This window comes from Hippopotamus amphibius, chromosome 4 (assembly GCF_030028045.1).
Source record: "Hippopotamus amphibius kiboko isolate mHipAmp2 chromosome 4, mHipAmp2.hap2, whole genome shotgun sequence".
Lineage (NCBI taxonomy): Eukaryota > Metazoa > Chordata > Mammalia > Artiodactyla > Hippopotamidae > Hippopotamus > Hippopotamus amphibius.
Window position 1 is genome coordinate 90,092,310 of NC_080189.1, and position 15,639 is coordinate 90,107,948.

Below are 15,639 nucleotides of genomic sequence, written 5' to 3' on the forward strand. Positions count from 1 at the left end.
AAAACCACATGGCACTGCGGAAATGCCGAGTTAATTCTCTCTCCTATCTGAGCTTTAAATATTACAGCTTTAAAACTGTCTCAATCAGATTATGGCTTCTTTAGAGAAGACAATCTTTTAAGAAACACACACATTCTCAAAGTTCAATGCCGAAACACCATAAAAACTTAAATAACCTACCATTTTCTTTGCACTCTTCTGGAGGTTTAGCCTTTTTCGCAAGTCGTGGATCCAGCCATGATGTTGTCTTCGTGTTATGGCTGAAAAGAAAAGAGATCACTCTGAACAGACACATACTGAAAGGAATCAAGTTTATTCCTTAAGAAAAAAAAAGAGGGGGTTAGACCAACAAAATTGCAATCGATACACTTAATTTGCTTACTGGTTCTAAGTAGCCCTGAAGGAGGTGTAAGAGTAATTGTGCAAGGCAGCTGTAAATTTGGCAACCTCAGCTCCCTGTCCTCAAAGCAGCTATTTTTATTAAAATCAACTAGAATGTTGCCAAGTTAACCTCATTGAAAATGCAGAACTCATCCAGAGCAAAAGGAATTTATTACAAATACAGGATTCTCCAGTTGGAGAACACAGTTCGCAGGCTCTGATACTGTTTCCTGAGTTTTGCAAAAGAATTATTTTCATCTTAAACCTGCCCTTTTCATAAATAGTTGTTTTGTTACTCTTTAACTACAGAGTTGGCAGAGGCAGTACAAAAGTGATGCAAATTATAGCATGTTCTTGGGATTCCTACATTTTCTCAAAAAGTGATTAATAGCAATTTCATTAACCCACATTTAGCTAACTTCGATTTAAATACTTTCAAACCAGCTAGTAAAGTGGCAGATAAAAATGTCTGCATCCTAGCGTTTCTGGAATGGAATTTGCGGGAATTAACCATTTTTAATGACTTTTGTTTAAAAAAATGTTTTCTGGGAAGTCTTTTGCCAGAAATTTAAAAAGCAAAGGAGAAATGTTCTTAGAACAGTGTTTTTAAGAGGTCCTGGAATCACGTGCATTGGAATCACCTGGTGGACTTATCAACAATGCATATTCTGGAACCTCATAGAACTACCAAATCAGAATCTTTGAGGTGGGGTCACAAAATCTCCATCTCTGGCTAGCATGCCAAGTGATTCTTATGCACACTGGAATTTGAGAACTACTCAATAGTTCATAACCATACATTGGAGCTAAAATCTTTGCTGTGAATAGCTGTCTCAACTTACTTCATCTATCAATGGACAAACTATCAAGGATGTGACAGCTGTGAGGGCTTCAAAAAAAGAATGAGCAAAGTCACAGGCATAGAAAAGTGAGGTTTATATAGGGAAGAGTCAGAATGTAATGTGAAAGGGAAAAGTGGAAAATAGGTTGAAAATATAAATTAAAGCCAGATAATAAAGATCTTTTAAGACAGTTGTAAGGAAGTAAAAAGTAAAAATTATAATATCAATTCACATGTATTTTATCTTTCTTCAATGAAATTTAATTATATTTTATCAATCAGAGCAACAAATGTTAGCTAAATAATATGATGAACCAATCTGCACTTAGAGCAAAGTTCAGAAAATTCTCCCAGGAAGCATATTTCACAGCAAACTTTTAGAGATTAAGTGCCTACGTAATGAAGGTTATTTCAAGGCAGGAAGCAGGAAAGATGGGGTTAATGTGAACAGTGGGCAAATGATTCCAGAGTGTTAAAGCACTCTTCAAACAGTGTTTTTTGGATGATCACACATCTGCCTCAGTGTAGAGTCACCTCTAATCTGAGAACTAAGACATTAATATCCTTGGGTCATGAAGTTTCTGCTCTTAAAGAAGGTACCCTTTTATTTCTGACTTTTATGTGGGATAAAGAGAAAATACTTTCCAGTTATTTTATTCACACTTTGGAACTCCTTAATGATTGATTCCCTCTGAGCAGAGCTCTAATAATCTGATGAGATAAAGTCTATGAATTTGGTGAAACTACAAACTGTCAGGAGAGTATGCTAGCTTTTATTTTCCTCCAATGTGACTTGTGTATAGGCTGATAGTGCTTCATTACTGAGTATCAGAAGGATGTAAAGTACTGCAGTATCTCATTCTGGTCCTCATTTATAGTCATGTCAGTATCATCTAGTCTTTTCTTCTCAGCTAAAGACTTGATGCCCATGGACAGAATGGGGGTTATGACTATCCTGTTGTGAGGACAGTGGCACTTGGTTCAGTGCTTGCTGCTCCCATCTGAAAAATAAAGACACTGCAAAGATGCTCTTTATAGACACGCCTCAGTTCAAACTGTGTGTGTGTGTGTGTGTGTGTGTGTGTACGAGTGTGTGTTCATGTCTATGTTTTTATGTGCTAGCAAAAAATTTGGGAGGTTAGCAAGGAAAATAAAATTCCCTGCTTCCAAATTCTTCCCCCTTTTTGAAGGAATGTCATTTCTAGGTCTTTAAGACATACTCACGAAAGTACACACATCTATGGGTAAGTATGAATGGGCCATTACTAAGCCACCACAGGGAGTCAAATTACCATTTCTATACTACACCACCATGGGTCTCAGATACTAGTTAATTTAGCAGAGAAGCATGAATTTCCTAGCTTTCCTGAGTTTATATAAAGCATTTCATTACAGGATGATTTTTTTTAGCTTGAGCTAGCATTAACGGTATGTCACTTTAATAGATTTTGACAGACTGAGTCTCTTATAGTTAACAGCATTTTTAGCTGATCCTCTGAAATGATTCTGAAAGAAGGTGGGTAGTAGTTACCTCCAGTAATTGTTGCAAACATCACATGAAGATACAGCACAGTATTTTTCAACAGTGGTTCTCACAAGCCTTGTAATTTGCATGCTTCTTCAAGATGCCTTACAAAGGGGATATTTTTAATGCATTTGGGAGACAACAGACCAAGTGGCTTTTCCACTTCCTTTAAATTATGTATTTTTAAGCCTCAACCATTCCATTTGAAAACAGGATTCAACATTGGGCAGGAGATTGTGTAAAACGGGACCACTGAGGGATTTTTCACAATCTGCAAATTATCCTTCCTCAAATTTGAGGATGTGACTTCCTTTCACTTTCATCGCTAGAGTAGATTCAGATGCAGAACACCAGTTTTCTGTTTCTTTCCAAATTGTGTGGAGCACAAATGACAGGAAGGTAAGATGCTAATGCTAATCTCATGTTTCAATACTAGTTTCTTTAATGGAGACACACACACATATATAGCCTGCATTTGTAAAGAAATCTCTCTAGCTGAGGAATGGAACAAATATTTTCCAGGAATGTTGAATCATAATAATATACTGCTCTATGTATTTCTGTGGATAAAGTTAATGTGAGGATTATGAAAAGTGAAAGATCAAGTAGAGTCAGTAGCTATTCAAGTTTGATCATTGTCATATTTAAAAATCCGAATGAAAACCTTAAAAAGTGGTTTATCTAAAATTCTTCTCTGATGTTAAACTAAGTCTATCTGGAGGACTGGAGCAAACCAGAAGCGAAATTTCATTCAATGCTGAAATTCTAGCTTAAATTCATATCAGAATGGCCTTGACGACATGTAATAGGCTGACTTGTAATGAATCAAAAATTTCTGGATATTTTGTATGTTTAACCTTTGCCAAACTGACAAAAGCAGCACATTAAATAATAACATCTTATCTTCTGACAAAACATTTTTCTTTTACAGAAAATGTTTCCCTTTAACAGGAAAAGCTGCTGACATTATGCCACACCACTGCAAAGTTATTCTCACTATTAAGAACAATTTAATATTCCTGACTGTCTACTTTGTTAGGGACTGCACTAGAACTTTCACAGCATTAGTTCATTTAATACTCATGAGTCTTTGTGGCTAGTATTTTTACCTCCATTTTAGAGATAAAAAAAGGAAGGTTGACAAAAGATAGATAACTTGCCTAAGCTTACATACCTAGTGTATGAAAGTGAAAGAGGTAGCATTAAACAGACATATCTGATTTCCAAGGCCAAAGTTTTTTTATGATCTAAAACCAGAAGCATACTAAACCTAAAACTCTGCTTTTTATACAGAGGTGCTTTACTTCACTCCCTCAGTGGGTAATCAAAGATCTTTTCCCCAGCTCCATAGCCAGTAGTTTACAAACTGAGACCTTTATCTCCTATGTGAGAATAGTGATCACTGATTAAATTCCTTTGTGTTGAATCCCTTGTACTTAGTAGGTATTATATTAAATTGCACGTGCATATAGATAATATAATCACTGGAAACATTTTTCTCCTTATAAACCTGAATATTCAGATCACTTTAAAATCAAATTTGAATATTTTTCCAGAATAAAGTCTTAAAATGGTGATTTATATAATCTACACATGACTATTGTCCTAGAGGTTATCAAGAATTATGTTAATAAAAATGCTAGCAAATGGGTGGGGTATTTATTAGGAGCAAAACAAAATTTTCATATAGATCATGCCACCCTCCATTTTACATTCTATTTTTTCATTCACTCTATGTTTTTCTAGTCAGGGCTCAAACCTCTTAATGGTTTCTTAGGTATACATAAGGCTTAAGGCTGACCCAGTTCAAACCCAGTTTAAGACAAGTCCTCTTCTCCTTTCTCTTTTCATTCTGTTTCCTTTTCCTCTATTCTTCTTACCTTTGTCCTGACACCCAGATCCAAATAATGTTTTCACTACTGAACAAATACTGGATGACACTTCATCAACTGAAATCTGATTAGTGGAATAAGAAACTTTTATTATCAAATATACGCCTTTCCTTTGCTCCATTTTCTTTAAAAAATAGTAAGAGACTTAACACAATGACAAACACACTGAATTTAAAAAGTTCTCCAAAAAAGCCAATTCTGAATCCCAGTCTTTATCTGATAAACTGTATTTTCATCCTGGGAAATACTACCCTGGAAGAATAATAAGAGATTGAACTCAATAATATCTGACTCCATGAAACATAATAACCTTTTGAACAAGGTAAACAAGGCCCAGGTAAATATTTCAGAGTCCTCTGAGCAATTCAAGATGTATGTGGATGTTAAAGTTCCAATAGTAGTCACATAGGTTCAGAATCAATAATAGCATAGAGATTATTGACTGTATTTTATATATTTTTAAACGTTAGTTTTTAGAGGAACATAGACTGATTCCATTTTATATTATAGTCAATAAAATCCTCAGAGTGATTACATTGTTTTCTGGAAGATTTTGTCTTCCCTCTAGATCATCATTTCAAAAGGAAACTATTAAAAGCAATGATTGGATACATCTAATTGATGCTGAGCAGTAGAAGCTTTTTTATTCAAGACTTTCATTGTGCTACTATCTTTTCTATTTATACATCAGTAATCCATACAAAAAATTATTGTCAATGACCTCCATAGTTTTTATCTGTTTCCTAAACAGTATTCCTAAAATTTTGTTGAGCATATGAATATATGAGTTTGCCATCATATTCTCTTTCACATGTTTAGAAAACATTTTTAAAAGAGGTTTTATAATGAATATTGTTTTGGATATTACGGGTATTTGTTGCATGCTATTTTGTCTGAAACACTTATTTTCAGTTTGGGGATTGCACTAGAATCCTGTGCAGAAAAAACATAAAAATATTCAATATAACTACTGTTATTGTAATACAAATTACAGAGAGTAAGTCAAGACCAGATTTCATGACTCATCAGAATATGTCAAGCCTAGAATGAGAAAGCATTAGGCTTTACCAAAACACTGACTTTACTCTTCAATAAATTTCTCAAATATTTTGTCTTCTTTTAATAAATGAAAGTTCTAAATTTGTTGAAAATGGAAATTGGTGATTTATTTAAACTTAAGGAAATATAGCAACACAAGAAGCAACAGATTGTGTGTCTTATTTAGACTTTAAAAGCAAATTCAGCCTTTACAAAGATTTGGGAAACCATGTATAGCCATGACATTTTTCACAGATGTGATTTTCAATTTCAAAAGCTTGCTTTTAAAAATCTATTATTTAAGATGACATAGTGTTCACTGCCATTCAGGAAGATGGTAGTAAACAAATAGGTTCTTGTTGCTGTTTTGTTTTTTGCTAAAGCAATAGCAGTCTCTTTTATGTCACTAACTAAACTGACTCCCAAACAAAGAACTAATTTAATGGGATTCCCAAAGCATGTCAATCCAGATTACCCCTGTGGCAGCTCTTCTTTACGGAGCATTTAGCCTCTGGAATAGTGAATTTCTGGCTGAGAAACTTATAAAACAAATACTCTTTGTAATGTAAAAGTTTGGTTTTTTTTTTCCCCAGTCAATGCCTGTTTATATATTAGAGGTAGTATGGGATAATGGCAACGGCTTTGCAGATCACAAAGCTATACGACCTTGGGAATGTTAATTGTCTAAGGGTGCCTCAGAATCTCACCTATAAAATGGGGGTAACTCAAATGCTTTATAAGGCAGTTATGATATGATATGTGTAAAGTAGTCACCATGACAAATTAGTTAAGAGCAAGGACCGTGGAGCCAGACTATGTCCCATGAAAGTATGAATCTTGTCAGTTTTGCTGATCTCCGTATTCCCAGGGTTTAATAAAATAGTTCCTAGCACACAGTATGTGCACGATAAATGTGTTGAATAAATGAAATCAAAGCATCCTGGCTTTGTCAGTTCCTGGTTATATGACCAAAGGCAAGTTACTTACCTCTATAAACCTCAGGTTCCTAAAGTCAGAATTAAATGAGCACAGTGTAAATGCTTAACATATTAGCTATTACTGCTAAGTAAGATGAGCACAGCCTGAAAAAAGTAGGCACTTGATACGTCACAACTATTATTACTAACTTGAATTTACAATTAATATCCTGTCTATTTAAAAATATAATATTAATGAAGAAGATATTATGAGTTAAGGAAACTACTGGTTTTAAATAATATTATGCATTTGAAAGTCTTTTAAAAATTGCTTAACATATGACATTATAAATGCTTTAAAGCATGCTTGGAAGAGTGCATTCACCTGCTATTTAAAATTCTGTTGTTTAAAAATACTTTCTTGGATATTCACCTTTTCCCACTAAATATCATTTCCAGTGATAAAAGGAATCTGTTTTTATTATTCATCAAAGGAAGCAGTTTTGAAGACTGTGGGAAATACAGTTGGCCCATGTGTTGAGAACAACAACGAAATTCCCCTCATCTTCTAAATGCAGCACTTGTAAAGTATTAGAACATAGAAAGTACTTTGCAATACTTTGTAAGTCAACAATTATTTTAAAACATTATTGCATAGAAGACAAAAAAATTACTTATTACCTTAATTCCAAACCCACTGTATGTATGTATGTATATATATATATATTTCTTGTTGTTTGTTTCTTTGTTTTAAATACATACTTAAACACACACTTCAGCACAGGTAGAGTTCCCCTCTTCTACTCAGAAGTGAATACAGAAATATATAATATGTATATACATTTAAATTTTATACACAGAACTGTGGGATCCTTCTCCTTTGTTTCACTTTTTTAATGTTTTATCATGATATTCATTTCACTGGAAACAAAATTCAGTAAAGTGTAATGAGGACATGTTACCTACCAGGGGGGACTTCCAGCGCTCTAAGCCACTCTTGCAATATTTGTACCAGAAAGGTTTTCACTGGTGTCAGCTTTCCTCACCTTACAAATCTCTCTAATTCTCTGTCTCTTCTACATTTCCTTCTATCTGTTTTACCTTCCTCTTAACTTACTCTACTTTTCCTTTTTATTTTCTTTCATTACTATGACTTTTCCTCAGAACTGCAAACTTTTATATTAAAAATAGGGTATGTTATGTAAGTTTCTTGGCCAGAAATTCTGGGACACATCATGACTTAGTCCCTAAGAAAGTCCTATTGCCCCATTATGGTCACTCTCCTGTCCCTGCCTCCTTCTCTACCAGATTGTTTTCAAGGGACTTTTATAGCATAGAGTTAATTTACGTAAGAATTCATTGTGATATCACCAGCAAAGATACCCACAGATTAATGACAGTGGGTTGAAATGCTGATTTTGTCCAATGTAGTTAGGAAGGAAAGAGGCATTTCAGAGCAAAGAGTGAAAGCACTCAGGAGAAAATTAATGAGAGGAAAGTACAGCAGAGTGAAATGTAGGCCAGAGACAAAGGAAAAGGCAGCACAGGTTGTGATCGTGTGAAAATGAAGAACCAGATGAAAAAGACACTCATCTCTCCCTGTTCTGTGATATCTGAGCTTATCACGCTGAGTCTTGAGAGTCAAAGTAAGCTTTCTGAAGAAAGAAAAGACATCTCAAGCGGGTCCAGGATGAAGGGTGGACCAAGCGATGCCTCCATTCTGTGAATGACCGCTTTAAGCAGGCATTTGCCCCAGCCTCCTACGTTAACCACCTTCCCGTCACACTCTCACTTCAGCCCTTACTCCAGGCTTCTTCCCTCTCCTTGACCTCTGGATGAGTCCTCCTCAGCATTAGCATTCTCGCAGCAAATTAAATTATCTCCTCTTTTTTGTCTTAATTTTTCAGCCCAACCCATCTCTGCTCCTAATACTATCCATTCATTGTTCCCTGCAGTAATGGGAAGAAGATAAACAAACAAAACCCTCTGCTTGTCTTTCAAAAGCACTAACGATCAAGCAAAATGAAAATGAAGCCATCATTTCACAGGATTTTCACCAACTAACAGTTTTCTCTCTAGTAGGTCCAGGCATCTTCTCACTATCCCTAAAACACTAAGATCCCCTGGTCTTTGTAACAACAGTTCCTATACCTGAAGTGCTCTATCTACCTGTTACCAACTTTTCAAGTCTACATTATTTTACCTTCCCTATGATGCTTCCTTTTATTACTTAAGTCTATGGTTAAGTATATCCTTCTCTGAATAGTACCACAAAATCCAGAAATCAATAGTTTACTAATTATTTTAACTACTCCTCTTATTCTCTCTTTCCCAACTTGACAATAAATTTAAGAGCAGGGACAAAATCTAATGAATCTTTGGATTCTGACACTGGATGATTGACTAGAGTATTAATAGAACCATTAATCAAGTCCTGACAGAGCCTATCATTTACTATATACCATGAACACAACTTGTCTTACGAAGTCCCTTTTCTCCAGAATTCCAGAATCTGACACAGTTAAAAGGGGAAAGTTGATTTTATAATCACAAAAAAAGGAGGTTTTTATAATGCATTATTGGAAACACTGGAAGGAAACAGTTCTTTCATCAATTTGCCATGCTGGTTTTCTTTCATTATTTCCACATAGTCTTATTCTGCCTGTATTATTTTTAAAAAAATGTGTATGTCATCAGTCTCCCTGTTCTAAACATCAAATGTTCTGAACACTAAGGTGTGACCTCACATCTATGGTTTATATTTTGACTTCTGGTCTGCAATGGCGCCATGCGATGCTTATCAATAACAAAATTATATTTTTGATATAAATACTTTTGAACATTTAAAAAAATTCTATATGACTTTCTCTTTTCCAATTAATTGATAAAAGATGTCTCTGGGTCATTGATTGTAGCAATAAGAAATATGCAAGAGGTTCTTATTCTTTTTTTAAACTTATAAGATTTGTCAAAAGGTGGATGGTGGCAATGTATTTTCTGCATTTCTCATCCATGTTGGAGTCATGCAGAGCACCAAGTAATTACCTGACTATGTATTCCCTTGGCCACATGTTCCAAAGTTTTCATGTGAGAATTAAATATTGGCATGTGGTAGCATTTCAATTTCACAATTGAGTTCTGCCTATGGAGATCCAAGTCACAAATCACTCCAGGTTGGGAAAGGGAATCTAGTTTTAATATTTTTCTTGAATAATCAGGGTTTACATATTTTTATCTGCTATCAGCACTGAAAACTTCAGATTCTATTAACTTTTCTCTTTGAGTCTTCTGCAACTTTGAGGGAATAAGGATTGTTGTTCATTTATAATATTTTTAGTTTTTATTCTTTCTAATGAACATTTTGATTGTCTCACGCATATCAACGATTTAATTTTGAGCTAAGATCTTCAACTTAGGAGTTTAAAAAAGCTGTTCTACTCCTAAAAGATAAAGAAAAGGAAAGCTAGATAATGTTAATAAAATACATAAAAATTCAGTTTGGGGAAAAAAACTCCCCAAAGAAAGATTAAATTGAGTATGTATCACTAGTGAGTTCAGAATTAGCATTTCATTTTCCTTGGCAAGTCATAAAAATGGTAAGCAACAAATAGAATGGAATTTAATAAAAATAAGTATGGTGAACTATATAAATTACATGATTTTACTGACACCTGACCTCAGGGTCAAAATGCTTAAAACATTCTCATTTGTGACTAGCAGGTATTTTGCTCTCAATAGCTGCATCCTATTAAATCACTTGACATGATGGTGGAGGTTTCCAGCCAATCTGGTTTAAAGATGGGGATTATCTCATTTGAACTACATTTAGGTCTTAGAAGGATAGAGTAAGCATTTCCCCGTGATAAGTTCACTATTTCTAATTCAATAATAACATCACATAGAGATTGGCTTTTTTAGTCATGATTGTCACAAATTTTACAGTGATATTGTTTAATTCATTCTTTGATTTATAGCTGTAATCTAGGCTCTTTTATTGAATTAAGGCACTAACCCACTATTCTCTCACAAAGAAGAAAGCTAATATCACAATCAATGATCACAATTCAATACTGTGATCACATCTCCATTTGCTATATCATTTATATACTGCTGTGATCGTGGTGGAAATGTTCAGAGAAATGCATGAAACTCACTCAATGAAGTAGACTTCACCCTTCTCTGTATAGGCCATTTCCCAATTATCAGGCAGCGGGTCTGATTCCTCGTTCTCTTCTGGTTTCGTTGGTTTTGCATCCTCCATCTGCTCCTTCAGCTCCTCGGGCTGACTGTACACTGGTGCAGGATAAGGCTGGGGGGGTGTCTCCCCTGAGGCACCTGCACTCTTGTCTTCATGTTCACTGGATTCTACAAGAGAACAAGAGCATGTAGTTAGTCACTCCAGCCACTGGAACATCTGAGTGAGTGTGGACCATGCTCATCAGAGAATGAGCTCTATGAAGACTAATAGGAAACGCATAATTGTAACCAGCTCTGAAAATGATCAGTAGGCCTATTGGAGTTACCCTTTCACTCATCATTCTTGTCTATTCTTCAACTAATTATTGCAAATGACTAAATTGGAGGACCGTATTACAACACAGGTGTGGTAGACAGAGTAATGACTCCCTAAGGATGACCACGCTCTACACCCTGGAATGTGATTGTTACCTTACATGGCCAAAGAAGATGTGCAGAACTGATTAACTTAAGGACCTTGAGATTGGGGAATTATCTACAATTACTCAGTTGCGCTTATTGTTATAACAAGGATCTTTATAAGTATCAGCGGAAAGCAGAAGAGGAGTGTGAGAGAGAGATGTGACTACTGAAGAATGGCTCAAGAGATGCACTGTTGCTGACTTTGAAGATGGAAGAAGGGGACCAAACACAAGCTAAGAAGTGTCAGTGGCCTTTAGACTCTGGCAAGGCAAAATAATGGATTCTCTTCTAGACCCTCTAGAAAAGAACACAGTCTTTCAGAGACCTTGATTTTAGCCCAGTGAGACCCATGTCAGATTTCTAACCTACAGAACTGTATGATAAAAAAAATGCATTGTTTTAAGCCATTAGGTGTGTGGTAATTTGTTACAGCTGTAATAGAAAACTAATGGAACACAGCAAAAACTAAAAAAGATAAATACCTTAAGAGAAATGATCAAAGGCTTGGAGGACAGACCCAAGGGTATCAACATGCAAATGGTATGGCCTCCAGAATGAGGAAGAAGGTTACATGGAGAAGAAATAACAACTCAATAAAAACAGAATAAAAGTTACCTAAGATGAAGAAATACTTGAGTCTGAAGATTAAAATGGTTCACTGGATCTGAGGCCAAACTAATAAAGCATGTATTTCACCTAAACACATCTAGGTGAAATTTCCAAACTCCAATGTTAAAAAGCAACTTTACCAGCCTCCACACTGAAGAAGAGGAACAGAAGATCATCAGACCTTTCATCTATAATACTCTAAGCTCAAAGACAGTAAGGAACATCTGTAGTAACTTGAGGAAAAGAAAAGTACAGCAGCCCACAAACTTAACTCTTCTAAAATGTCATTCATCTATCTAGGCAAAAGCAAGTCACTTTTAAACATGCAAAAGTTCTGAATGCATACTACCCATGTATCTCGACAGCATCTGAGAAATTATTCTAACTATATTATGATGATTAAATCATAGCATAGATCTTAAAGTAGGGAGAGAAAAGGAGAAAATAAAAATTGAGAAAAAATAAATCCTACATAATATAGTTAAATGTACATGGAAGGTGATCATATTTGTTTGCTTTTTGAAAATAAATTATTTTATTACTTATCTACTTTATACATATTAGTGTATACATGTCAACCCCAATCTCCCAATTTATCCCGTCACCACCTTCACCCCTACCCCCACCCCACTCCCCCGCTTTCCCCCTTGGTGTCCATAGAGGGTAATCATATTTCTGGAAACTTATAGTATGTATTAAAGACAGATTCTTGAAAGAGAAGAAAATATTATATTGAAAACTTATTACTAGCATGGGTTTTAAATCTTATCTTTGGAAAGCTCAGGTTCAGAGGAATATCCTACAAGTTAAGATAGTGATTGGGAGAGAAATTCAAAGGGGAAATGTTTAAATTTAAGATACTCCCTGGTTCATTCAGGGATTCAGCACCACTATATTTAGCTTTTGGTCTGGGGCGTGGCATGGTAGCGATAAGAAGAGGGAAACCACAGAAAAGATCAAGGGAGCCAAAAGCAGAGGAGGCCTATAACTATACTTTAGCTTGGAACTTTGGGAGGAATGTTTCCAGCAGAGTGGCTCCAATTCTCCATTGGGGTGTCAGAGATAAATGGATGAATACATTTGGCAAATACTACTCCCAAAACTTCCCTGTGGCACGGACATCATGCAGAAGTCCAAGTATGCTCTGATGGAAACTTGGAAAGTAGCTAAGAATAGAGAACCAATCCACCTGCAGTAAGGGTCACTATGGCTTCTTCACAGCAGAAGAAGTGGTGGGGACCGCTTAACCCAGAAACTGGGAGGAGACCCTACTGACGTACAATGTTAATGTGATGATAAGGCAGCCCTCTTGGAAATATGAAATTCCACAATTGTTTGGGAACCTAATCCATAACTATTAACATTAAAAAATATGCAAATACATATACGCTTCAACTCAGTAATCCCAGTTTGAGAATGTATCCTCTAGAAATAAAGGTGGTGGTATATAAAGATACCTATATAAAAATGTTTACTGCAGCACTGTTTGTAGTAGCAAAGACCTGGAAATGATTTAGATGCCTACCAATGAGGATATGATTAAATTAATCATGGTTACCATGGAAAACTATATAGTGTAAGAACCTGTTGACCTGGAAAAGGTGCTAATAACTACTATTCAAAGAGTAATCTAAGTTGAGGAGTACATTGTTAATTTTATTTATTTATTTTTACTATAAATTTTTTTTTTATTTTTTATTTTTTTGGGGGTACACCAGGTACAATCAACTGTTTTTATACACATATCCCCATATTCCCTCCCTTCCTTGACGCCCCCCCCCTCGATTCCCCCCCACCCTCCCTGCCCCAGTCCTCTAAGGCATCTTCCATCCTCGAGTTGGACTCCCTTTGTTATACAACAACTTCCCACTGACTATTTTACAGTTGGTAGTATATATATGTCTGTGCTACTCTCTCGCTTCTTCTCAGTTTCCCCTTCACCCCCCGCCCCCTCCCATACCTCGAGTTCTCCAGTCCATTCTCTGTATCTGCTTCCCTGTTCTTGTCACTGAGTTCATCTGTACCATTTTTAGATTCCGTATATGTGAGTTAGCATACAATATTTGTCTTTCTCTTTCTGACTTACTTCACTCTGTATGACAGATTGTAGTTCTATCCACCTCATTACATATAGCTCCATCTCATCCCTTTTTATAGCTGAGTAATATTCCATTGTATATATATGCCACATCTTCTGCATCCATTCATTTGTTGATGGGCATTTAGGTTGCTTCCATGTCCTGGCTATTGTAAAGAGTGCTGCAATAAACATTATGGTACAAGTTTCTTTTGGGATTATGGTTTTCTTTGGGTATATGCCCAGGAGTGGGATTACTGGATCATATGGTAGTTCTATTTGTAGTTTTTTAAGGAACCTCCAAATTGTTTTCCATAGTGGCTGTACCAACTTACAGTCCCACCAACAGTGCAGGAGAGTTCCCTTTTCTCCACACCCTCTCCAACATTTGTTGTTTCCAGACTTTGTGATGATGGCCATTCTGATTGGTGTGAGGTGATACCTCATTGTGGCTTTGACTTGCATTTCTCTGATGATTAGTGATGTTGAGCATCTTTTCATGTGTTTGTTGGCCATCTGTATGTCTTCTTTGGAGAAATGTCTATTTAGGTCTTCTGCCCATTTGTGGATTGGGTTATTTGCTTTTTTGGTATGAAGCTGCATGAGCTGCTTGTATATTTTGGAGGTTAATCCTTTGTCCGTTGTTTCATAGGCAATTATTTTTTCCCATTCTGAGGGTTGCCTTTTAGTCTTGTTTATGGTTTCTTTTGCTGTGCAAAAGCTTTTAAGTTTCATGAGGTCCCATTCGTTTATTCTTGATTTTATTTCCATGATTCTAGGAGGTGGGTCAAAAAGGATGTTGCTTTGATGTATGTCAAAGAGTGTTCTGCCTATGTTTTCCTCTAGGAGTTTTATAGTGTCTGGCCTTACATGTAGGTCTTTAATCCATTTGGAGTTTCTTTTTGTGTATGGTGTTAGGAAGTGTTCTAATTTCATTCTTTTACATGTTGCTGTCCAATTTTCCCAGCACCACTTATTGAAGAGGCTGTCTTTTTTCCATTGTATACTCGTGCCTCCTTTGTCAAAGATAAGGTGCCCATATGTGTTTGGGCTTACTTCTGAGTTCTCTATTCTGTTCCATTGATCTTCCTTTCTATTTTTGTGCCAGTACCATACTGTCTTGATCACTATAGCCTTGTAGTATAGTTTGAAGTCAGGAAGCCTGATTCCACCAACTCCATTTTTCCTTCTCAAGATTGCTTTGGCTATTCGGGGTCTTATTTTTAAAAAGCAAACACCAAGCTAGCTATGTGCATATAATTTTGTTTATAACTATATGAACATAAAGATAAGATGGGAGGATGTACAACAGATTGTCAACTTTGATTAACCAAAAACAGTAAATCTGGATGAGAGTGGGAGATTTTTTTTACATATCTTTGCATTAGTTGGCTACTATTTTTATAAGTTTAAAAACTGACAAAGGTAATTTAAAAATGAGTAAATTAAAGTAGAATGTACTTTTTGTCTTAATCAATGGCTTAGATCAATTTTTCCCCATATGTGTCAATCTCAGAGAGCAATATGAAAGCATCTTTAGGAATTAGGAAGGAAAAGAATACTCTATAAGCTTTTGTTATTTTGCCCTTAAAGAGAAGATTTTATGAAAATAATATGGTCCTTAGTGATGTAGTCTCCCAGTTGATTCCTCATACAGATTTGATCTTTGTAAATTGTGCAGGAAAGAAATAGCAAGAGAA

The 15,639-nt window shown here is 35.7% G+C and overlaps 1 protein-coding gene across 1 annotated transcript in view; it reads right to left on the reverse strand.

Moving 5' to 3' along the window:
• MAGI2 (membrane associated guanylate kinase, WW and PDZ domain containing 2) overlaps window positions 1-15,639 on the reverse strand; it is a 1,275,509-nt gene that overhangs the window by 429,912 nt on the left and 829,958 nt on the right. The window contains exons 5-6 of the mRNA XM_057732512.1: window positions 10,749-10,959; window positions 181-260 (exon numbers count right to left, since the gene is read on the reverse strand). Of these exons, the coding sequence (XP_057588495.1) occupies window positions 181-260; window positions 10,749-10,959 (291 nt within the window). The remainder of the gene's footprint in view (window positions 1-180; window positions 261-10,748; window positions 10,960-15,639) is intronic.